The 25,540-nt window shown below is 42.7% G+C and overlaps 1 protein-coding gene across 2 annotated transcripts in view; it reads right to left on the reverse strand.

Moving 5' to 3' along the window:
- ca9 (carbonic anhydrase IX) overlaps positions 1-25,540 on the reverse strand; it is a 43,560-nt gene that overhangs the window by 14,843 nt on the left and 3,177 nt on the right. For both annotated transcript variants that reach the window (XM_062484613.1, XM_062484612.1), the window contains exons 2-8: positions 9,269-9,298; positions 7,469-7,639; positions 6,993-7,135; positions 6,610-6,702; positions 6,402-6,468; positions 6,054-6,211; positions 5,735-5,861 (exon numbers count right to left, since the gene is read on the reverse strand). In XM_062484613.1, coding sequence (XP_062340597.1) covers positions 5,735-5,861; positions 6,054-6,211; positions 6,402-6,468; positions 6,610-6,702; positions 6,993-7,135; positions 7,469-7,639; positions 9,269-9,298 — 789 coding nt within the window. The remainder of the gene's footprint in view (positions 1-5,734; positions 5,862-6,053; positions 6,212-6,401; positions 6,469-6,609; positions 6,703-6,992; positions 7,136-7,468; positions 7,640-9,268; positions 9,299-25,540) is intronic.

Genomic DNA, 25,540 nt, shown 5'->3' on the forward strand with positions numbered 1-25,540 from the left:
TTTGCCCTCTCACGTCTACTTGGTTTGAAATTATACGGCTGCGGGCCATCATACATATTAGTAGTTCTTACCACCTCTTCCTCATCCCAGTCAGTTGCCATAGTTCTAGTACTACTCTGAGGCTACTCTCCTCCACGACTCCCCAACGTGACGTCATCACCGAATTGCGCTAATATGCTAATGCTAACACCAAAAACGTTGTAGTTCAGATAAGTAGACAAGTTTACTGGTAGTACTGATCTAGATCTAGAAATAGAAGACATCATGCTAGCTATGGGCTAACAATAGTCTCAAAGCGGGCATGGTCTGTCGTCTCCCCAACGTTACCCAACTTTAACCCTGTCAGATGCAGAGAAGCTCGTCCACGCCTTTATCTCCTCAAGACTGGACTACTGTAAGTCACTCTTCACTGGGATCACTCGCAAGAACATCCAGAAGCTGCAGTACATTCAAAACAGCGCTGCCAGGATCCTAGTGAGAGTCCGGAAATACGAGCACATAACACCCATTCTACACTCACTACACTGGCTCCCTGTCTCACTCCGTATTGACTAAAAACTCCTACTACTCACCCATAAATGCATAAATGGACATGCACCTCCCTACCTACAAGAACTCATCACTCCCCAAACATCCAACCGCACCCTCAGATCCACAAACAGCTCGCTCCTCCGGGTCCCCAACACCAAGCTCCGCACCATGGGTGACCGGGATTTTTGCACGGCAGCCTGTGGAACAGCCTCCCTGACCAACTATGGGCAACACAGACACTGGACTCTTAAGACTGGCCTAAAAACCTTTTTATTCAGAAAGGCGTGTCTTACTTTTTAAATCTATTTTATTATAGTTTGTTTTTAACAATGTTTTACTATGTACTGTGGCACTCTGAGATTCAGAATGTAGAGTGCGTTATAAAAAAATAAAAATACAATTAATTATTAATCAACAGTGGTGTTTAACCTGTAATATGGCCTTTAAAGTTGTCGTTATTGGCCCGTTCCTTTGTGTCTAATGTTAGCGAAGCTCCCCTTGTCTGTTTTGACCCGGTTGTCATAGTTACGAAAGTAAACATTTTTCTTTAGACAAAACTGAGATTTTTTTGTGTTTTTAAATGTACAAAACTTACTTAAACTCATACTAAGAAAATGTATACAGTATGCCATCCGTAATGTTTAATCTTAATTTTTATTCAGAAACAATACTGCCTTAGTTTTACTTATCGTTTAGCTCATCTAAACTAGTAAAGTATAGCCCAACTCGTACAATTTCATAATCTCTTTGTTTTATAAGACAATCTGAGGTAGCCTTTTAAACCTTTGGTTAAAAAAAAAATCTGATTGGATTGGAACACTCTCTTTATACATTTGTAGTTGGATTTGACATTTAACAGACATACATTTTTCAAGTTCTTTAACTCAAACAACCATAACACAGTACATATGGTGTACAAAACTGCAGTCAGATTTGGCGAAATTGCTTGCTTGAATGTTATCTTTACATATAGATGTGTTCTTGTGTTTACAAACAATGAGGATGAGCACGCAGCTTCAAGGCAGAAAGATGCGTATCACTTTTACTGTATTTGTTCCCGCCACCCCCCCTTTCTGAATAAAGTTTGATTGATCTGATTTGTTGATTTCTGTTGCTATGAAAACCAGTTTAGCCAATCTAACTAACATTGTTTTTAGCTATCTTAGATTACCATTCAATCACTAAGAAAACATTAGTAGAAATAGCTTGCTAATCAGGCAGAACTGGTTCATGCAGGAGACTCCGAGACCTTAGTGCGTCAGGGCACAGCTATTTAGCGTCAGCGCGTTGTGGAAAATAGTTTGGTTACAACAGCCGTGCAAGGGAATTAAGTTGTTGTGTTCGTTCAGTTAAATGTGTGTATTATGTTAGTTAAAATAATCCTGTAGATCACCCTGATGTTGCATTTTGTGTATGTAGCCAGGTGGGACAATGTATATACTTATTAACGCCACCAGATGACACTGTCAGAATTTCGTTATTACCTGTGGGGCAAGGAACTCTGGGAAATAACTGGAGAAAAGCGCAAAGCTATGTTGACCGTCATTGAACACGCATTTGTCTGGGTTCTGTGTTAAAAGGTAAATATGTATATTTTGTTGATTGTTGGCATAAAATATCAATGTGTAAACATTTATTGTAATGGATGCCTATAAATCCCGAAAATGTTGTAAACTGATGTTAGTGTTTCATCGGATGTTAACAGATACTGTGTGCAGAGATTGTCCAGATTTAGCCACATGGCTGAGAGCTATTATTTTCTATGATACGGATCTGAACAGGTTAGTAAGTTATGTGTATTAAGCTCTATACATTTATTTACCTGTTTATCAATGTACACATGTTAATTGTGAATTATTTTTGTGTATACAGGAGTCACTGTAGTTATTTTTTCACGCTAAAGTCGTAAGTAAAAAGAAACACATGGTGTACACGTCATCGTAATGCTATTGCAGTATCTTGGTCTACTGGTTTTGTTTTATTTTAATTATCTATCTGAACACCATTTTTATAGTCCAGAATAAATACCCCAAAAATATATTTGTGTCCTGGGTAACACTTTATAATAAGTCAGCGCTTTTTGGCATTTACAAAGTGTTAACTAATAGTTAGTTAATCCTTTATAAAACATTTTGAAACATTAACAATACATTATTAAATAGTTAATAAGCTTATTATTAAACACTATGTTGATCATTAATAAACACTGTTAACAATTATGGATTGTATTCATAATACAATTCATAAGGTGTTTAATAACTGTATTATCATACTTTATAGACAGCTTGTTAATATAGTTGCAAACTAGTAGTTTAAAAGGTGTTAATGGTACATGAGCTGGTATAGAAAGCATTAGCAAATGGTGAACAAACCATTTACATTACCTTCATAAAGCATGAGTAAATAACTAAAAACATATTTACTTATGTCTTTAATTAATGTATGCCAAGTCAAATACAAGATGTACACTAGGCTATGCTTTGCAGATATCTTAACAACTATTTTATAAAGACTTACTAATGATGCAACTTCTGATTAGTAATGCAAGTTATAAAGCATTTACTAACTGTTAGTTAAGGCTTTTGCGACCTAATCTAAAGTGTGAACTATCTATGCCTTATTAAGCATTTATAGAAAGACTTGTGTTTTTGTTTTTTAGAAGAAATAGCTGTTAATTTATTTACCTGGGTAATAAAATAGTATTTTATTTCCATTAAGAAGCAATACAGTAGAATTGGTATAAAAGTTGGTTACCCAAGGCTGTATTTTATTTTCCAAAAATGGCTGTAATAAACTGCAAATGTTTAGCTACTCCTCGACAGGTCTGCAAACGCCTTTGAAAGCAGAGATTTGTTAAAACGTTTGTTAACCGAGACAGTAGGTCGAGGTTTAACAAATTGAGGCGACAAAGCATTTGCTGACCTGTCGGAGAGTAAACATTTGGTTTCTTATATACTACAACAATATGTGGGAAGATTCCAAATCAAACACGGCGAATCTGGAGCAGACGCCATCTTGTCAGAGCAATCAGCTGCAGTTGTGCTGGTGACGTCACTACATCTCCAAGGCAACATATCAACAACGTCTTCTGGACCAGTAAGAACAGCATATTGGTTCAATTGCAACAACAGTACGAGCGTTCTGATTGGCTAATGGGTAGTCATACCAGCCGCGTATTCATGGTCTTTATATATATCTATGGCGTATTGACCTCATCTGCGGTCTTATACGTATTCTTATTGCCCTCCGCTGATGTCATCTTCAAAATGAAGATCAATGAGTTTTACTATCCAGATGACAATGAAGACATCAACAGCGACGAGGAAATTCTTAACTTTCTAAAAGAGCAGAAAAGTGTGAACACAGGGAGATAAACGACAAGCGCTAGGCAGATTGCTAGGTTTGGTTGCTCAGATTTCAGATTGGTTGTCTGAAACACACCATGAGAAGACTTGAGTAGAGCTGAACAAAACGACATTTTTTAAATGAAAAGAGCTAAAAATGCCATATAATAAACAACTTACTAACCTCGACCGTTCGGTCATGCGGGGAAATATCAAACTGAGGTTTTAACGTATCGACCGCTGTCACTCTCGGTTACTGTAGTAGAGCTAAGTAGTTAGTAAGACACATGCCTGTCGTTACTTCAATAAAATAGTAATTTTGTGTATCACATTGTGTCGTGTCTGTTTCCTTTTGAGAAACGTATGTTCAGCCTTTGTGAATGTGAGGTTCGAGAATGGACAAGAATACCTTAATAAATAACTTATAAATGTTTAATAAGGCATAGATAGTTCACACTTTAGATTAGGTCACGCAAAAGCCTTAACTAACAGTTAGTAAATGCTTCATAACTTGCATTACTAATCAGAAGTTGCATCATTAGTAAGTCTTTATAAAATAGTTGTTAAGATATCTGCTAAGTATTAATGTACATAATCTATTCGACTTGGCTTACATTAAGTAAAGACATAAGTAAATATGTTGTTAGTTATTTACTCATGCTTTGTAAAGGTAATGTAAATGGTTTGTTCACCATTTGCTAATGCTTTCTATACCAGCTCATGTACCACTAACACCTTTTAAACTACTGGTTTGCAACTATATTAACAAGCTGTCTATAAAGTATGATAATGCAATTATCAAACACCTTATGAATTGTATTATGAATAAAATCCATAATATTTAACAGTGTTTATTAATGATCAACACAGTGTTTAATATAAGCTTATTAACTATTTAATAATGTATTGTTAATGTTTCAAAATGTTTTATAAAAGATTAATTAACTATAAGTTAACACTTTGTAAATGCCAAAAAGCGTTGACTTATTATAAAGTGTTACCGTGTCCTGTGCTGGTTCGATTTCGCCAGGCTACATGTAGTTTAATGGGACCAGAGAGTCTGACCATGTAAAAGTATTGTCAGGCTGCTATACTATCACAAAGTACACTAGAAAGCAACCAAACATAAGTTCTGCCTTAGCCCAGTTGCCTACATGACTCCTGTCAATTGTGCTTTGACTGAGATTCTAGAAAGAGATAAACTCAAAAAGAGTTTCAATATCTGTGGTCATCAAGCCATCTTTGGGCAACTTTGAAAACACAGTGTCATGTTTAAAATGTATTGGTTGCGGGAGACATGTTTTTGGGCTACTTCTAAACATCATGCGGCCACCGCATTTCTGCCTTGGGTGACCTGTGCTGGGAGAGAGGAAAATAGCACGGATGGGGAAAGTGTGTGGGGAGAGCGAACAGTAAGAGTTCATAACCTACACACATTTCCTTTAGTAATGTGTCTCCTCACTTTAATAAATTAATAATATAATTATAATTGTTGAGCTTGAGAAGGAATTGACAAACAAGTTGTTGTACAGTATAGTACCCCTGATTAAGTTTGTCTTCTGAAGTACAGAAAGTGCTACCACGTTGTCTACAAAGTATTATGAACTCATGTAACACTTGAAGTATATACATTACCTGTGTGCGCTGTAGGACCATTGCCCATAAACACTTGCATAGATCACATTGTGTGTATGTCTGTGTGTCTGTGTGTTTGGGTACAGGGCCCATAAACGGCTCATTTTGGTTATTTCGTAACCAAGGGGCAAACCTTTAACCTAGACTCATGATTAAATATCTTTGAGAAAATCAATAGACGATTAGATTTGTCTCAGGTGAACATAAAGAAACAAGTAATTTACCTTCGGGAACAGAGGCATCTGTGAAAGAAGCCAGAACTTGTCTCCCATGAAGAGACTGTGGAGCTCGGAAGTTCTTGTTTAGGTGCTGACTAAATCCCACCTTCAGAGTGTCCTCTAAAGCTGCCAGCTGGATAAAACACAACAATTTCAACATAAACAAAGGAATGTAAAATCTGTGAACTCCTTGTTGCCTTGTCATATTTGAGCTTTAATTCAACTTTCAAAAGCTGACATCAGCGCATCGCTTAGTCTGCTTGACCATGCGACTAATTAGGTTTAGGTTTGTTCGTGGTTTTTCTGGATTGTTTTTGAACCAGACCTGTTTCCTGGACACAGTGATGGTGTCGTTGAAAATGGTCCAGTTGACCGTCTGGAAACAAGGTGGAGTTGTCAGGGAGCCATTGTACCTATAGAAACGTTTGAGGTTTTTGGGCAGCAGGTGACGCATGTTGAAGCCTGGGATCTGAGTGTTTGACTCTGAAATAGAGTTGTGAAAGTAAAAATATTACAAACCCAGAAGCACTGTAATGTTCCACTGAGCTTTCAGAATCCCAAGCATGTGACTTAGATAAGAATGGTACAGGGAGTCTACAGAGGGAGCATATTCCAAGTTAAATGGTTAAACATGTACTGTATTGACTGCACAGAGTTTTATTCAGGAGTCTACCTTCAATGCTGATATCAGTGAGCGCTGATAGGATTTTCTCATAGTTTGCATTTTCATGGAGACCGACCTATAAAGAAAGAACATCTGAAGCTATGAATAATGACAATTGATTTTCAATCACACTACAACCATCAATATTCTGCTCAGTTTGGTCAAAATGTCAGCAATTCAAAAATTATTTTGCTAATATTAAACAATCTTTACTGACACCAATGTAGCCCCCTAGTACTGCCAAGCCATCAGGTTTGTTGACTGCCTCCGACAGATTGGCATATTTAGAGTTGTAATGAACTATGTGGATCTGAAAAGAAAAAAAAGGTTAAAATAGTAAAAAAAAAAAAAAAGAAAAAAAAATGAAGTATATGGTCAAATTAATGGATGAATAAATACTAAGTAATCAAAGAAAAACAAACAAACAAAGATGGCAGTTTATTCTCTATTACATATAATTCATTGATATATCTCCAGACATTGTGTGTAATATATAGTATCAGTCAAAAGTTTGGACACATTTTCCCATTCAATTGAATGGTACTGTATATTGGACATATATCCATATATCCACCCCCTCACCCTAACTGTCCCCCTCACCTCAGCGGGGAAGTGGATGTTATCAACAGTGTGTTCGGAGCCGGGCACCTCAACAGTCCCCCAGTGGAAATGCAACTGGGCTGCTAGGTAAACATGGTCGAAGCCGCTGACAATGTGCATGGTACTTGGTAGACTCAGTTGCACTGGAGACACATGCAAGATGACATGGAACTTCAAGTCCAACATTACAATACGTTGTTCATGATGTCTTTATTTGGTTAGATTATATATAGTCATTTTATTTCATCATTGTCATATTCAAATAAACAATTTACCAGAGTACACCAGACACTGTTCTATGTTTTGTGAATGCTAGATATAAACAATGGTCATGAACAGAAATGTACTACATAATATAGTGTATAATGTGCAATCACATAAAAAACATATTTAGACCATATGTTCTTTATATCATGGCCTATTGAAGACACACCAGCTACCCCACTGATAAAATCATGACACCTTATTCCACTTACAGGTATGTCCATTATTTAGCAGCATCAGTGAGGACCCATCTGTCAGATCATAGCCCTCCAAAGCTATAGATGGCAGTCTCGGGTCATAGATGGCTGCCTTTGTGTCAATGTTAATGGGGGACTGGGACTTTCCACTGCAATACAGAAAGGCAGCCGGCCATTCGTCCTGATCTGCACAAGAGAAAGAAAAAGGAGCAGGAGGAAAAGGAGGAGGATAAGGAACCAAATGAGGAGGTTGACAAGGACAAGTATGAATGTGAATAACGGGAATTATTAACGTGACATGACTTTCAGACGTTTATCTTTAATAATGATAAAACTTATTCTAAATTAGTCAAATAGTCAACAATCAAGTAAGGGGTTAATACTTGGAAAAAGTGACGTATTACTGTACATACCATTTGAAGCACTTCAGACATTGGGGTAATGATAAGATATGTGTGGTGTGTGTGTGTGTGTCTGTCTGTCTATATGTCTGTGTGTGTCAGCAAAGGTTAATTCGATAATGAATTGTCTGATGCCTTGTTCTATAAAGCTGAACAAAACGTTTTACTTTAATATTGGCAGGATGTGACCAAAGTCTTTTTGTTTTGTAGATGTTGCCCTGATATCAGTGTAGACTATATGCTGATAAGGTGTCTGTCAGTGGTGTAGTGGTAAAAATAGAGGTGGGTAAACTATGAATTTTATTATTTATTTATTTACAGGGTCGTCAAGCACCCCCCCCCCCCCCGAGACGAGCTTTCACGTCTGTTTCAACCCCCCCCCCCCTCACGCATTGACCGTGAGACACACGCATTTCAGCCCCTTCACATAGGCTTGAGAACCCTGTTTATTTATTCATTTTTACGTTCCATTAGACCTATTTGGATGGGAACGGTAAGGTTGGCTTGTATCTGCATCATCGTATTTAAAAGAAGGTTAATAATAGTAGGCTAGCCGTTTGTCCCTGTCTTAATGCAATGTTGTGCAGACCAAAACAACGTTTACAAACGAGAATTGATCTTACTTTGTACTTGAGGCCTTTTGCGGGCATCTGTGGGAGTGGGAGCACTCGATGGTCTCTTAAAAAATCACCTGATATCCAAGGCTAATTAATCCATTCCGAACAGGTAGACTAATCCACAACGTGTATGTGTGTACTTCGTGGATCCTGATTGGTGTCGCCGCCGCAGCCGCAACGCATTGATTGGAGGGTCACAGACCATACAGCGCAGATGAAATGATTCAGACTACAGCGTTTATATATTAAACAATATCAAATTTAGTCTTTGGTGTTTTAAAATTACACCAAATTTATTTCGGATTATTCCAACGGCAGAATACGAGGTGCAGGGAACTTATATGTGCGTAAACGCGCATAAACGCTATTTAGAGGTGGATAAACGCAATTTCTGCAATTTAGAGGTGGCCCCCACTAGATCCCTGGTGTCTGTAGTTTGAACATATGGCCGATATTATATTATTTGACCAACGTTTTTAATATTACTATCTTATCTCTAATTGCAAGCGTTTAACTCTGTAAAGCGTTTAACTCTGTAACCTTTTGTGATGATAAGACTGTCCATGTAAGAGCCTCAATGTTAATAAGGAAGGAAAGTCTAAATTGCCTTCAAGACAAAAAGTCTGTATGCCTGACAAAAGTCTGAGTACCAAAATGTTGCAGAAATTTTAAAAGTTTTACTATGAAAGCCAAGATAGTGTGCTGGTGCCTTTCCTATTTGAATCATTAAAAAAAATATTACTAACCTATCCATGAGAAACAAAGCAGTTAAAAGACCTGTACCAATCTATATTTACCTTCATATCCCCAGTGTCCATGAGCTGCACCTGAGAATGGACAAGGAAAACAAAAATCAGTTATCATTAATAATGTCATTATTAATGAGCGCATTTAGAAGACATTTTGCAGACGAAGGAAGGAACTAATGCAACACTGGCACGGTCATGAAAAAATTACTTACTACAAAGGCTCAGATATAACCTTGAAACAAGCAAACCAATATGCTCTTCAAACATGTTGGACTATTGAGTTGGTTCAAAGGCTGACATGGGTGGGGGGGAGTAACAGGCCACCTAAAAATGTACTGTCAGCTGATAAGACTTTCCAAATAATATTTCACACCATGGGTAACAACTAGCTACCAACTAAACTAGATATCTAAAGGTTGAATTGTTCTGTGACCATAGTTGAAAGTACAAGGTATCAAGACATTCTAGCTGTCCAGATGACTCAAGATATCTGCCAACTTTCCTGAGTTCCATGGGTTTACTAAGCCCACACACAATCCTCACTGTTTGCCCTTCTGTGAATGTGTCCATTATTAAGCTGGACTCAAAAGCCTGTCTTGGAGAAATGGTGCTGGGTCCGGTTCCCTTTGTGCAGCAGGAGGTGGGGGGTGTCTGCACCTTTCACTGTCTGCAGCAAAGAAAAGGGACTTCACAGTAGTTAGTTTAGGTCATGCTTGGATTGTGGTCAAGAGGAAAAAACAGCAAAAAGTAACACAATGAGAGAGAGGCCTATCCAAATCAGTTGCTGCAGCAAGCATATTTCTAGTTTGTGTCCCAGATATTCAAAAAAATGTCTTAATAAATTATGAGCTTCGTGTCACTGATGTAAACCAAAAGGCAAATGAGAAAAGTTATCACTCATTGTTTGCTGGGGCAATGAATATTTTACTGAACTATTGGGAGTTTATTAGGTCCCTCCGTCCCTCCGGTAGGAGGGACCTAATAAACAAAAAAGCCTCAAGGAAAAAAAAGCCTCAAGGACCCATAAGGTCCGCCATGATGGATTTTCCTGTACTGTGATAATTTGGGAAAACCTTCAAAATTCCTCTTCTCTTGAACCAAAGGTGAAATTGACTTGAAATTTGGTACAGATATGTATCATTGACGTATTTAAAAACGTTACTTAAGGCAATTGAATCAAGTACAAAATGGCTGAATTGGGTGTATTTATGTAAATGTACACATTGCCGCAATATGTTTGTGTCACTAAATCAAATGTATTTTTGAAGGATGGTTCAAACTTAATAGGCTTTAAGGTGAGATGCCCCTGAAGTACCATGCAAATTTTCACTTTGATATGTCGAAATATGACTGAATTACAGATGTTTGAACTTCGACCAAATCTGACAATGCTCGCCATTGGAGAAACAGCTTTTTTTATTATCCAGTTTTGTGTAATCCATGTCTGGGAATGGCTCAATTGGCTGGTAAGCAAATGTTTGTAGGTTCAAAACCAGTCAGAAGCATTGTTTTTAATTTTTTATTCTGGCAAAACGGTTTCTAGTCTTCCGATCAATCCTCCGGTTGTAAAAACATAGCAATGCGTGTTTATTTGAGCCCATCACAACACTCTGATCATCTGTTTAGCGAGACTGTGTAAACCACTGCAAAACAAGCCAGGTTCACCACAGTAGCTAGCTACTTGTAGTCTACGCATGGTAGAGATAACTCTAATGGTTTTCTCTAATGAAGTCAATTGATTGTTCAGGTGGATCCCTTGCCTGTTGCACAAATTTATTTCAGTAACCTAAGCCAGGACACATTCCCACTGATGCTAGGCATGATTTAAAATTCCCTTCCATGACAAGTTATGGCACTCCAAACAACCTGTTAAAAAAAACGATGAGAAAGTTATTCTTTACAGCAGCAACCCAGTCATCCCGTTTTTATAGGAAATGTACAAGCAGTTTCAACTTAGGCTGAATCTAACAACACTTACCACAGGAGAAACAGCTTACTTTTTTATACAGTAACTGAACATGACAATATTCAACACTGAGAATAGGGCTGGGATGGTGACCTGTAAAGTATAAGGTTGTAGGTTGGAATCCAGCCATAGTCTTTTGGCCTGTCATAATTTTGATTATCTGTTTAGTTCAACAGGATGACATCATTCTGAAATACCATGCGCAATTTCATGCAATTTCACCTTGAAATGTCAACCGTTTCTTAACCTTTGTCCCAAAGCTGACCAAAAACTAATACTCATATCACGCAGTTGGAGCACAGCTAGATAATCAGCGTCAGCACCCTTGGGTACCCAGCATGCAGTGCGGCATGTCAAAAAACGCAAAGACTTGTGGAAAATAGTTTGGTTACAACAGCCGTGCGAGGAATTTCAGTTGTTGTGTTCGTTCAGTTAGATGTTTGTAATGTTATTGTTTGTGCGTTAATATAATCTTGTTGGTCACCCTGATTGTGCATGTTGTGTAGTTTAATGGGACCAGAGAGTCGGCTGCTGTACTGTCACAGGCTATTCTCGCAAGGAGCTGAATATGATCGCTGCCCTAGCCCAGTTGCCCACATGACTATTGTTGCATTGACTCAGAGTCTGGAAAGAGATCAACTCAAGAAGAGTTTCAGTATCTTATAAAAAGTTAGTACTCAGCCCTTACTAATCATAAAATCTCAGCAGTTGGTGTGTGGCAGAGAGGCTAGAGAGACTGACTAGTAACCTTATACTCATGAGTTCAAATCCCCGTTCAGCCTATTGTTGTTGGCCAAACATGAAGTAGTTTTGCTCTCTTGTTGTCCAAGTCTCGATCTTCTACAGTGTACATGTTTATAATATTTTGCCATTTTGAGGAACCCGCATCGCTGCTTGCAGCTATATTTTTTATTAGTTTTACTCACGTTCATACTCTTTTTAGTCTAGTCAAGTTTCAGTTGACTAAAAGTCTGAGCATTTTAGTCTTATTTTAGTCAGACTTATCCATGACTATTTTCGTCTAGTTTTAGTTGACGAAAACTTTAACACAGTTTAACATTTAGTCTAGTTTAAAGATCCTGTAAAGTCTAATTGAAAACGAGTTTTAAGTTCATCACACCACAGAAGAATAAGTTCATCACACCACAGAAGAATGTGTTGTTAACTACCCATCCAAATTCGAATGACAAAAACACAGATAAGTATGTTAAATTAGGCTTTAAAATCGTGAGAAAATCAGCAGTCTTCTCTGCTTGAGACTGGGGGGGAGTGTCGCCGGAAGGAGCTGAAGCTCCGCCCCCTCGCTGGAAACGCCACCTGTCTCAAGTACCTACGACCCAGATCATTTATTTGTTCAATGAGTGAAACATACAGATGCATATGAATAAAGCTTGTTCCCCTGAGCTGTAACACAGGAGTAAAAATGGACACCAGAGACAGCAGACAGTGAGCTCTCCAACTACTTATAGCACATTAGCTAGGCTACCATTTCACCAAAATACCATCATTCTACACCGAGTAATATCAAGTTAGCGGTTTGCACTAACTCATAGCAGAGATACCCCTGGAAAAGGTATCTAGTATAATTATAACAAGCACACAGAACTGAGTGATGAACTGCTGGCGGCAGTCCAGGTGCGACCTGAGGAGGAACGGCTGGGAGGGCGATGCTCGGTACTGCTCCGTGCTGCAAGAACAGTCGGACACAGCCGTGTGTCCGACTGTTCGTGAACCCCGTCCGTCTCTGGTCCATGTTAAAACTATCCGCCGTGAAATGGTCACTGCAAAGGCGGCTGTTGGAGTTGATGCAAGGCTTTCCATCAGCGTGGCTCTTCACAAAATCAATCCACCTATTTTTCCTTTCCTCATCACTATGGAAATTAAATAGCGTTGCAGCGCAGCTGAAGTTCTTGCATCCAGGTAAGATGCAGTTGCGGGTGGAGGGAGACATCCTGAAGCTAGCTAGCTAGCTGATGAAGGCTACAATAACAATACAGCAGGAGTCGTAACCGAAGTGGAGTTGGAGGACCTCTTATACATATGAGCTACAGCAGTGTGCGAATTACGGGGGGGTTTGGGGGGGTCTGACCCCCCGATTAAGGCTCGGACCCCCCCAAAAGAGGTAAAAACCACAGGTCGGGGGGGGGTTGATACATTTAAATATCGTTCTTACCTGTAATCGTAAATATCACAATATAGTAACCATATTTATTCAATAACAGTCAACACAGAAATGTTGACTTTATGGCACGCGAGTGACCAGGCAGTGTGCAATGCGTTCTGCGTCGTGAGAAAGTGCAAGAAAGGCAAGTTTGCTATCTAATACCCCAAAAATCTATCACGGATGTATTTGTAATGGCAATTAGCTGTAGAATATGCACAAGAATGTTAATGATAGAAACATGGTTAACCACCAACTTAAAAGATAGCTATCGCTAGCTGTATATCAAGCAAGATAGCTTCATTTGTCTGTCTCATTGCTTGTCAGAATCTAGAGAGATTTCCAACAACCGTATTTTGTGATGAACAGTCAGATATGTTCCTCTGGTAATTTTGTAAATATCAACTTTTTTATTTCAGAAAGAAATAACTACAAACAATAGTGTTTGTAGTTTTAGTAGTGCGTCCGTGTGTGCCATTGTCGTGCCGTTTACTTGGTTGGGGCGGCGGCAGGGGTGAACTTCGTCCCGGGGTGGGGGGGGAGGGAACTGAGTAGACCCCCCCCGATTGTCATTGTATAATTTGCACACTGAGCTACAGGAGATTATTCCGTTTCACCAGGTGAAAGGAGGAGCCATGCAGTGATCTGACGTAGATCAGTCAAAGTGACGTAGATCGGTCATTTTTGACTCCGCCTATACAACCTGAGCTGAAAACGGAAGAGAAACTGTTTTAGTCTGTAGAACGGAAGAGAAACTATTTTAGTCTGTTTTAATCAAACCAGAAGTAGTCTAAGCAGTAGTCTCGGGAGGCATGTTAATGCCAAAACCATTTGTTTAAATATATGTATTGGTCTAGAATGTATTCAAAGTCATGTTGTTGATGCCAAATTCAGTTCAGTGTGATATCACATATTGCTATGTGAATGACAAAACTAGCTACAGTATTTGGCCAACAAGGGATGCTTAACACATGCAGTCAGTCAGGTAGGAACTAAGAACCCACTTTATACTCTGTCATACAAACAAATATACACACACACACAGAGTACACACACTAGTCACACATGTTAACACACTTTACACTCTCTTACAAACAAACACACACACGCTAGTCACACACGTTTGTCTCAGTCGTTTTCAGCTCCAGTGGCTAACGTTTAAAGCTAACGCCTAAAGCTAACATTAAAATGAGACACATTAACCACAGCCTCATGAGTTGGCTAATAATAATTACGCGACTAAACACGACGAAATAACGTTCTAACATTTCGTCTCGTTTTTATTTGTCAACAATATTGCATTATACATTTAATTCTAGTCATCATCACATGGTCATTATACATTTAATTCTAGTCATCATCACATGATGACTAGAATGACTGATCAAGTCAGTCAGTGGGGCTACAACAGCGGAAAAGTTCCTACAGAACCCTCGGTAGTAGCCAGTCATTCTGAGGAATCTGCGCAACTCCCGCCGAGTGGTCGGCACTGGGAAAGATGCTATGGCTGCGACCTTGGCCTCCAAGGGACGCACCTTGCCTCCTCCCACCTGTTTACCCAGATAGGTTACCGTCGCCTTCCCAAACTCGCATTTCGCCAAGTTCAGGGTCAGGGACGCGTCAGCCAGTCGCTGAAACACGGTTCTTAGTGAGTCCACATGAGCACCGTGAGTACAGTTAGGCACACCCCTAAATACAATGTTCACCAACCTCTGGAAAGTGGCCGGAGCATTCCTCATCCCAAAAGCCATCACCGAATACTGCAGGAAACAGTCAGGAGTCACAAAAGCACTGATAAGAGAAGCTCGATGTGAAAGGGGAACTTGCCAATAACCTTTCAATAGATCCAATTTTGTGACATAACAAGCTGATCCTATAGTATCAACACAGTCATCCACGCGGGGCATAGGAAACGAGTCAGGTACGGTGACATGGTTTACCTTACGGTAGTCCGTGCAGAACCTGACAGTAGGGTCAGGCTTCGGAACCAACAGGCACGGAGAGCTCCATGGGCTCGAGCTGGGTTGTGCTAAATCATGGTCCAGTAGGTAATCAACCTCTTTTCTCATTAGGGATCTCTTAACTGAGTTCACTCTGTATGGGTGCTGCTTAATGGGCCTAGACTCACCCACATCTATGGGTGGCACAGGAGGCTCACCGCAGGTCTCAGTATGGACATCACCTCTCGGGTGGTAGGACTTCAGCATGTTGATGTGACACACTCTGGTTTTCCGTCTCCTATCAGGGGTTTGGATCACGTAGTCAGTGTCGCTCAACCTCCTGTTGACGGTGTATGGGCCTGTGAAACGAGCACTCATGGAATTCCCTGAGATTGGTAGTAACACCAACACCAGGCCACCCGGCTGCAGAGACCGTGGGAGTGCTTTCCTATCGAACTGCTGCTTCATACCCTGTTGTGCAATACAGAGGTTCTCTTTAGCGATACGGCAAGCCTCGTGCAGTCGTTCCCAAAAACGACTCACATAGGTCAGCACGTTTCGCCGTGTGGGCGAGCTCTCGCCCGTTAGCCGGTCCCTCAAAACTCCCAAAGGGCCCCTCACAGTGTGACCAAACACCAGCTCTGCTGGACTAAAACCCAGGGACTCTTGCACTACGCCCCTCACTGCAAACAGAGCCAGGGGAACGCCTTCATCCCATTCCCTACCGCTCTCCATGACGTATTTGCGGAGCACTGATTTAAAGGTCTGATGCCACCTTTCGAGTGCTCCCTGCGACTCCGGGTGATAAGCACTAGAGGTCCGGTGTGTTATGGACAGTGATGTTAGTACCTGTTTGTATATTCCCAGAGAGAAAGTTGGTACCTTGATCGGTTTGTACAGTCTTAGGGAGGCCAAAAGTAGAAAATAACTTGATCAGGGCCCTTACTACTGACTGGGCTGTTATACTCCTAAGAGGGACCGCTTCAGGGTACCGGGTAGCAAGGCACATTATTGTTAGGAGGAACTGGTTGCCGGATTTTGACTTCGGCAGAGGACCAACACAATCGACCAGTACGTGTTCGAACAGTTCCCCTACAGCCGGGATTGGGTGAAGAGGGGCAGGCTTGATGACCTGATTAGGCTTCCCCGTGATCTGACATACATGACATGTGCGGCAAAACCTAGACACGTCTTGTTTCAGACCTGACCAGAAGAAATGTCTCAACACTCGGTCATAAGTCTTTGTGATACCAAGATGACCGGACCAGTGATGGTCATGAGCCAACGACAGAACGGACTGTCGGTACCGTGTAGGCACAACAAGCTGAACAACTTCACCCCACTCATTATCAGAACCAGCATGCGGTCTCCACCGCCGCATCAGGAGACCATGCTCCATGAAATAAGCCGCTGCTGTGTTTTTAGCTCCCTCCGGAGCAAGAGCAGCAGAAAAACACCTGGCTAGAGAGCCGTCTTCCTTCTGGGCCTCGATAAGACTATCACGGCCCATAGGTAACCTGACTGCCTCTGGGGTGGGAGTATCACACTCAACCCCAACCTTAAGCTGGACACTCGGCTCAGCAGTAGCCTGAGAAAACACTGGTGGTGACACAGGCTGGTCAGACAACGCAGTCGCGAACAGGGTGTCCGACAAGTCTGCTGCCTCGTTCTGACTACGTGCTTGAGCACGGGTGACTGCACATACAGGAAATACTTCAGGGAAGTCCTGTGCCAACACATCAGGCTGCAGAATCTCAGGTCGCTCTAGGACCTCTAAAACTGGTGTTACTTTCCCACCAGCAATGTCGTTCCCTAGCAGAAACGTAACACCCCTAACGGGCAACGATGGGAGCACGCCCACTTTGAACACCCCATTCGCCAAGCCACAGGTCAGATGTACCTGATGGAGCAGTACAGATACGAAGCCCATTTCGATGAACACCCCCGTTCCTCGTTGGAGCGGAGAGGCAACGGGCGTGGCGGACTGGACTGCAATCCGGCCGGGGCAGAAGGGGTAAAAACCCTACTCTCAATCCGGGGAGGTCCAAAGGACTGCTTGTGCGTTAACACAAACTCATCAGCGAGCACAGCAGCTTGCGCTATCGTCCCGACTTTTTGCTCGTTCAAGTAAGTCACCAACCGATCAGGCAGGCTGTTCTTGAACTCTTCGAGGAGAACCAGCTCCGACAGAGACTCAAAGTCGGTTGCCCTACTTGCCTTGCACCACCAAGTAAACAGGGACTCTTTCTCGCGAGCGAACTCCATAAATGTTTTACCAGATGCTTTCTTAAAAGTTCGGAACTTCTATCTATACGCCTCAGGCACTAGCTCGTAGGCACGAAGCACCGCTGCCTTGATTGCTTCATATGACAAACAATCCTCCAAAGAGAGAGCAGATAAAACCTCCTGGGCTTTACCCGTCAGTCTACACTGGAGCAGTATAGCCCAAACCTCTTTTGGCCATTTCAGGGAGGTAGCAACCCGTTCAAAAGCACTGAAGTACGAATCTACCTCTGCCTCACGAAACTGGGGAACTAACCCTACGTTCCTGCCCACGTCGAAACCCCCCCCAGCCGCGGAGGAGGCCGCACTTGTGGACCTAGCAGGACCAAGGGCTGCAGCAGCCTCTAGGTCTAGGCGTTTTAGCCTTACCTCTCTTTCTGTTTCCATCTCCAACTCGAGTTTCCTCATAGCCAACCGGTGTCGGTGATCAGCATCTCTCTCTTTCTCTTGTGCCTCAAACCACAAACGTGCCAAGCGTAGCCTAAGGCGGGCACCATCTCCGGCGTCATCACTGGAAGCCGAAGTTAACCGGGGCCAAGCATGAAGAGGCTTAAGCTCCCCATCTGAAGGACCCGCCTCAGCCTCAACCAGCGCTGCCTCTTCCTCTTTGCTGTCCAGCACCCCGTTGTGCACCAACAGGCGCACCACAACCTCCTTTAGCTCGGCCTTTAACAAACTAGATGAGACCACCAAGCCAAAGTGTGCCGCAATAGCATACAAATCCTCTTTTTTGCAGGCGTCAATCTGCTCCACAGAAGGATCTCCAAGAAAACCCTCAACATCAAAAGAGCTCTTGGTTAGGCCAAGAAAACCCCAACCAACACCACCGGCTGACGTGTGCACTGCACACCAACGCTAACCAAACCTGTAGCGCAAGGATCAAGGATCCCGGACGAGCCCCCACTTTATGTTACGCCTCCCGATGGCTCGGAGTGGAAGTACGCAACATAGGGCTACAGGCAAAGCCAGTGAGGGTGCAGTCACACAAACCAGATACTCGATATGAATAATGTAACGTTTATTCGTTATACACAGCAACACGTGTGGGTGTTAAATGTAGACCCCGGGGTATCTTACCTATCCCCGTTTATCCCGGTGCGCGCAACAAAACAAACAGAAACAAAAGAAAACTGAAGACAACACACAAGCAGGCCTCTAAACCAAAGTAAACGGTAAAGACAAACGCATAAACAGAGATAAACCAGTAAACCAGGAAGCCAGGAAAACCAATACCAAACATACCAGAGCTCTGCCACAGCTCAACACAAAACCAGTCCTCTCTCCCCCCTAAACACACAGAAACAAAAAGCTTTTAAAGGGAACCGGTTGATGGAAGATCTGGAACAGGTGTGGCGACGAACTGATGACCAATTGGACCCAGGTGTGCACATCTGATGACCGATGACGTGGGAGAATGAGGCAGTAGGAGGAGACAGAACACAAAACAACAACACAAAACAGAACACAAGACAGGCAGGGCAAACAACGTGCAAGCACGTAACAACAAACATCAGCCATGCCCGTCGAGTCAATGTTAGCTAGCTCAACTGATTTTTATTAACGCTGATTTGCAAGGAATGCAAGATCAGCTAGATAGCGAAAACACCTAGGCATGTAAACTAGTTTAGCTTGCTAACGCAAGAGCATAGGTAGAATGTGTGATGATTTAGATTATTGGCAATGGGGCTAACGCGTTATTTCATGTTCCTGAGTGTAAAGCCAATTTCCTAGTCCAGCCTTGGGTTGACGTAGCCTGGCTCTGCCCTCCTACGTACTTCCGGTCAATTTTATTTTTGCTTCTGTACATAGGTCTGGCCATGAGGTAAGTAAGTCAGATTTTTCTGGTTGATTTTCTACCGGCGAATCAGCGAAACAGAGGGAGTGGCTGAGAACGATGACGTTGATGTCACGCTAGTTTGTGTTGTAGTTCCGTAATGGAGGCGGAGAAAGATGCGAGCATTCGGTCCGTTGTGGCAACGCTGCCGAATATCCAACAGCTAAAGCCGGAGCAAGAACAAGTTTTGCTGAGTTTTGTTGGTGGCCATGATGTTGTGGCCCTCCTCCCCACGGGGTTCGGGAACAGTTTGATTTTCCAGCTACGGCAGCTAGCTCTGTTACAGTAGTGGTGAAGGAATTGGCTAAGGCGAACGCTAGCGATTGGTTATGGCAGATCAGAGTGGCTCTGGGCAGATCCAATAGTTTTAAACTTCAACAGAGTACCCGCCTACAAGGAAGTCAACGCTTGTCAATGGAGCGAGGCCAGACTCTCTGTACAAATGCAATGTACGAGAGTCTGGTTAGGACCAGGCTAGGGTTGACGCGCTTCAAGCACTGTATCGATAGTCGGATGGTTCGTGGTTGATAACAGGGGATTTATTGCAGCAAAGATGAACATAGAATTTGTACCTTGAATTGAGATGGTTCGATCAACCTGGAGGTGCGAAACAGCAGTGGATCAAATGCAAAACACTTAATTTCATTTTATCCTAATATTCCATAACTATAAATAATAAACAATAAACATAACCCATTCTGGCTCCAACATTCCGGCCCATAATTGTTCTGTAAACAAACAGTGCAATTACAAAACAAACAGTTATAGGAGTCAGCAAAAATTCTAACCATATCCTTATAGAGATCATCATATACTTCATATATTACATACTTACAACATTCAACTATTTTTGTTGTTGTTGATATTTCATTTCATAGTTCAAGTTCCATGTCCTTTCAAAAATATGATCAAAAATGTTCTTCCAAAAAAAACTTCTTCACGCAGTCCATGATGTATGTAATGTACGCAAATCAGTGTAGGTGAGGGAGAGAGATAGAGATAAACTAAAGATAAAGATGAGGGAGAGATCTTCAGTCAGAGGCTTCAAGGAGCAGAGCAAGCTTTGTGATGGGCCTGGTCAAGGTGCTGGTCTAGGTCTGAACTTTCACTTGTCTCACAAATCCTCTTTTGTCAGGCAGGGTTTGTGTGATTCGGCCCATGACACCTCCCTGGGAAAGTCTATTCAGGGGTTCTGGAGAGGAGGGTCCGTCGGATTGTCGAACCTCGGATTCAGGAGGTTCAATGTGGTTTTCGTCCTGGCCGTGGAACTGTGGACCAGCTCTATACCCTCGGCAGGGTTCTGGAGGGTGCATGGGAGTTCGCCCAACCAGTCTACACATGTTTTGTGGATTTGGAAAAGGCGTTCGACCGTGTCCCTCGGGGGCTCATGTGGGGGGTGCTCCGGGAGTACGGGGTACCGGACTCCCTGATCGGGGCTGTTCGGTCCCTGTACGACCGGTGCCAGAGTTTGGTCCGCATTGCCGGTAGTAAGTCGAACTTATTCCCGGTGAGGGTTGGACTCCACCAGGGCTGCCCTTTGTCACCGATTCTGTTCATAACTTATATGGAGAGAATTTCTAGGCGCAGCCAGGGCGTTGAGGGGGTCCGGTTTGGTGACCTCAGGATCGGGTCGCTGCTTTTTGCAGATGATGTGGTCCTGTTGGCTTTATCGGGCCGTGACCTTCAGCTCTCACTGGAGCGGTTCGCAACCGAATGCGAAGCGACTGGGATGGGAATCAGCACCTCCAAATCTGAGGCCATGGTTATCGACCGGAAAAGGGTGGAGTGCAATCTCCGGGTCGGGAAGGAGATCTTGTCCCAAGCGGAGGAGTTCAAGTATCTCGGGGTCTCGTTCACACGTGAGGGAAGGATGGAGCGTGAGATTGACAGGCGGATCGGTGCGGCGTCCGCAGTGGTGCGGGCTCTGCATCGGTCCGTCGTGGTGAAGAAGGAGCTGAGGGAGGGACTATGTCTCTCGGCTGGCCTGGGAACGCCTCGGGGTCCCCCAGGAAGAGCTGGTGGAAGTGGCCGGGGAGAGGGAAGTCTAGGCCTCCCTGCTTAGGTTGCTGCCCCCGCGACCCGACCCCCGGATAAGCGGAAGATGATGGATGGATGGATGGCCCATGACACATGAGTTTCTGGGAGCAGCGTCATCTATTATGAGGACAATATCGCCAGCAACAACTTTTCTCCTTTTCTTAGTCCACTTTTGCCTTTCTTGCAGTTCAGAATCAGAATCAGGTTTATTCGCCATGTATGTTATACAAACACAGAATTTACTGTGGCAGGGAGGTGCAAAACACTAAACATATACGAATCTTAAATTAAGTAAAAGTTCAAAAGTCTAACTATTTCTAAGAACTAAACAATCTAAGAATACATCCACCTTTTCCAAAAGAGGTTTGCCATGTACTGTACTTGGCGCCATCTTCTTTTGGCGTAGCAGTCCTCCAAGCTGAATACTCCAGGTGGCAATGAAGGCTTTCCTTTAAGGAGAAGGAGGTGATTTGGTGTGAGAGGCTCCAGATCCAGAGGGTCATTGCAAGCTTTAGAGATGGGCCTGTCATTAATTATAGCTTCAACCTCACAAAGCAACATGCTCAATCCCTCTTCGTCCAGAGTCTGTTCCATGGCTAAGGCTCCAAGAATGCATCTGACTGTACTTATTGCTTGCTACAAACCTTCTGATTGCATTAATGGAGTCGGTATTCAATGTATGTGCAACCTCCAAGTGCACGGCTCTGATGTTTAGGCATGTAAAGATAACTCCATACCGCTTCAAATTGGTTATCCCCCTCCTTATTTCAAATGGGCCAAATAAGTCTACGCCTACATTAGTGAAAGGTGGTTCGTCCGGTAACAATCTGTCCTGCGGTAAGTCTGACATGTACTGTGAACCTCTGACACCACTCAATCTTCTACAGCGGAAGCACTTTGTGATCACTGCCCTGACCGCCGAGTTTGCTTTTGGTATCCAATACCTTTGTCTGAGCCGAGACAGGGTATGGTTCCGCCCACTGTGTCCGATGGTTTTATGTACATGTCTGATTGTCAGAGTTGTTACGTGATGGTTTTGTGGCAGAATGGCAGGGTGCTTAGCTTCATGAGGCAATGCTGACTTGACCAACCTTCCACCAACTCTTATTAGTTCATCCTGAAGAACCGAGAAGAACTGAGTTTATGTATATGGCTGCTCTTCTTCACGGACATTCCTTTCCTCAGAGACTCCAGTTCCTCTTTGTAGTCTGTTGACTGACTGAAATTGAATGATGGCATTTTCAGCTACCTGCATGTCCTCCAGGGATAGCAGGTGTTTGTCATTTCTTTTTCCTTTTCCATGAGCACGTTTCTTTTCCTTTTTCTTACAGGCACCTCTCAATGTGGCTTTGATTTTTAACATCCACGCTGCAGCCTTTTGAAGTCGATGCCACTCTGAGTAGTAAGTGATGAATTTCATGACTGTATTCACTTGTTCATTCACAGGAACAACACTTACGGTGAAGACTTTTACTTCAGGATCTTCTTACTTACTTCGCGGCCACTCAGTTTCTGGATGTTGCAGGAATTCAGGACCTTGGATCCACACTGAATTCAGGAAACGAGTGACTGATATGCCTCTGGACGCACAATCAGCAGGATTCAGAGTGCCACTGACATAACGCCACTGTGTAACACCAGATGAAGCACGGATACTGGACACCCTATTGGCAACAAAAGTGTCTAGAGGTTTCATTTCTCAGATACTTAAGCACAGATGTGCTATCTGTCCAATAGACTGAAGGCATCAAAGAAAGTTTGAGTTCTGACTGCAGCATTCTATCCATTCGTACAGCCATAGTAGTTGCTGTGAGCTCAAGCCTTGGGATGGTGATGGGTTTTAATGGCACCACCCTTGCTTTGCCCATAACAAAGGCACGGTGAGCTTTGTGCTTATCATCCTGAAGTCTTAGGTAGGAGACATTGCCATAACTACTTTCACTCGCATCCAAGAAATGATGGAACTGAGCTGAAGTGAGGGTACCAAAATACTCTGGCAAGAGGCATCTCCTAACTTTGAACTTCTCCAGTTGGGATAGGTCAGTTAGCCAGCTTAACCATCTCCAGTGTAGTTTTTCTGGTATGGGATTGTCCCAAGCAAGCCTTAGTCCACATAACTCCTGTAGTATCTGCTTTGCAGAGAGGATGACTGGTGCCAACATACCCAAAGGATCGTATATGGAACTCACCATAGACAAGATTCCTCTTCTGGTAAGTGGCTTGTCTTGAAGATGGATTTTGAAGACAAATGAATCGGACTGGATACACCATTGCACCCCAAGAGCTCTTTCAATGGGAAATGCGTCTTGATTCAGATCCAGATCTTTTATCTCTTGTGCTAGGATCTGTTCTGGGATGGAGAGAAGCAACAACCTGCTGTTACTGATCCATTTATTCAGATTAAAACCACCAGTAGCGCACAGCCTGGTGAGATTTTTGGCGAGTAGAGTTTCTGAAAACTGTCTGTGTGACTTCTGGGTCAAAGTTGGCAATGTTGTCTCTCGCACATTGCTGTAAAGCAAAGGTGCGCAGCTGAGAGATGATGTGGCTCCAAAGATGTGTACCACCATCTTGTAATCATCAAGATCTTTGCACAATTCTCCATCAGGTCACCACAAGAATCTTAAAAGTTCTGAGTCCTCGTCAGGTACTCGGACTTGGTGAAACATGGCCTCCACATCAGCTATAAAGGCGGCAGTCCCTTGCCGAAACCTTGTGAGGACACCAGTAAGACTGTTGGTGAGATCTGGGCCTTGTAGAAGCTGATAATTGAGTGACAGACCTTGGTAAGTAGCTCCACAATCAAACACTACCCTTAACTTGTGCGTTTTTGGGTGATACACCCCATGATGAGGTATGTACCATGTCTTTCCCGTCTCGGTTTTCTTTTGCATCTCCTGTAGTGTTATTTAAATAGAAAAACCTTTCCTTAAATTGTCAACCATGAATCTTTTGTATTCCTCATGAAAAGGTGTGTTCTTTAGCAGTTTTCTTTTCAAGCTTATGGCTCTTTGCTCAGCCAGACAGCGGTTGTTTGGGAACTCAGCGTTGTCATTTCTCAAAGGCAAACCAATGCTGTAGTGCCCTTCATTCAGATTTACTGAGTTAGAAACCTTTTTCAAGAATGCATGGTCTTCTTGAGACATCTTCAACCGCTCCTCATGCTGACGCTCTGGGAAATCATGTTACAACTGTTGTTGTAGTAACTCCTCAATCTTCACCAGAGAGATCCTGTTTGCTGTGATGACCTTGCCAGTGCCCTTTGTGAGCGGCCCATTGACTGTCCATCCAAGAGTGGTTTTTACTGCGTAAGGACCATTTCCCTGGCTGTTAATTATCATCCAAAGCCAAAGCCTTAGGAACATTGTTCCCAATCAACATAGTGACTTCCGCTTCAATGTGTGGAATTTTCACTTCATGGAGATACGGCCATTGCTTTACATCCTCCTGATTGGGAATATTTTCAGGTTTCACAGGAATCACAGTGTGGGAGTACACCTCTGGGAGTTCCAGATACTCATTGCTTTCAAGACCACTGATTTCCATACCTGTCACCAGGGATGTCTTTATGACCTGTTCCTTGTTCATGGTTCTAAGCAGAATACTTGTTCTGCTTCCTGTGGTCTGCAACTGCCTGAGTAAGGACTCTGTGCAGAATGTCGCAGAGCTTCCTGGGTCCATAAAAGCATAGGTATTATTCATCTTATCAACTTTTTTCATTTTGACTTTCACAGGGACAATAGCAAGTTTGCTTTCTGAGTTACCGGCCCCAGTATCAATCCACATATTAGTTTGATTTGCGTATACGTTTGTCACAGCCATATCTTTTGAGCTGTCACCTTTCTGATTATTAGTCTCTTTTTTGTTGATATGTAGGACCGTTGGATGCTTAAGAGAACACACTTGATAGGTAAGTCTCTTTTGACAACCTTTGCTCATGTGACCGACTTCCAAGCATCCAAAACACACTCCCTTTTTTCTTAAGAACTCTTTTTCTTCGATACAGTGCTTGAAGCGCACTGTATTGTGCGTCAACCCAAGGCTGGACTAGGAAATTGGCTTTACAAAATGTCAAAACACCTTGCTCGCAATGCTTGCG

This window comes from Osmerus eperlanus, chromosome 18, assembly GCF_963692335.1.
Source record: "Osmerus eperlanus chromosome 18, fOsmEpe2.1, whole genome shotgun sequence".
In the NCBI taxonomy this organism is placed as follows: Eukaryota; Metazoa; Chordata; class Actinopteri; order Osmeriformes; family Osmeridae; genus Osmerus; species Osmerus eperlanus.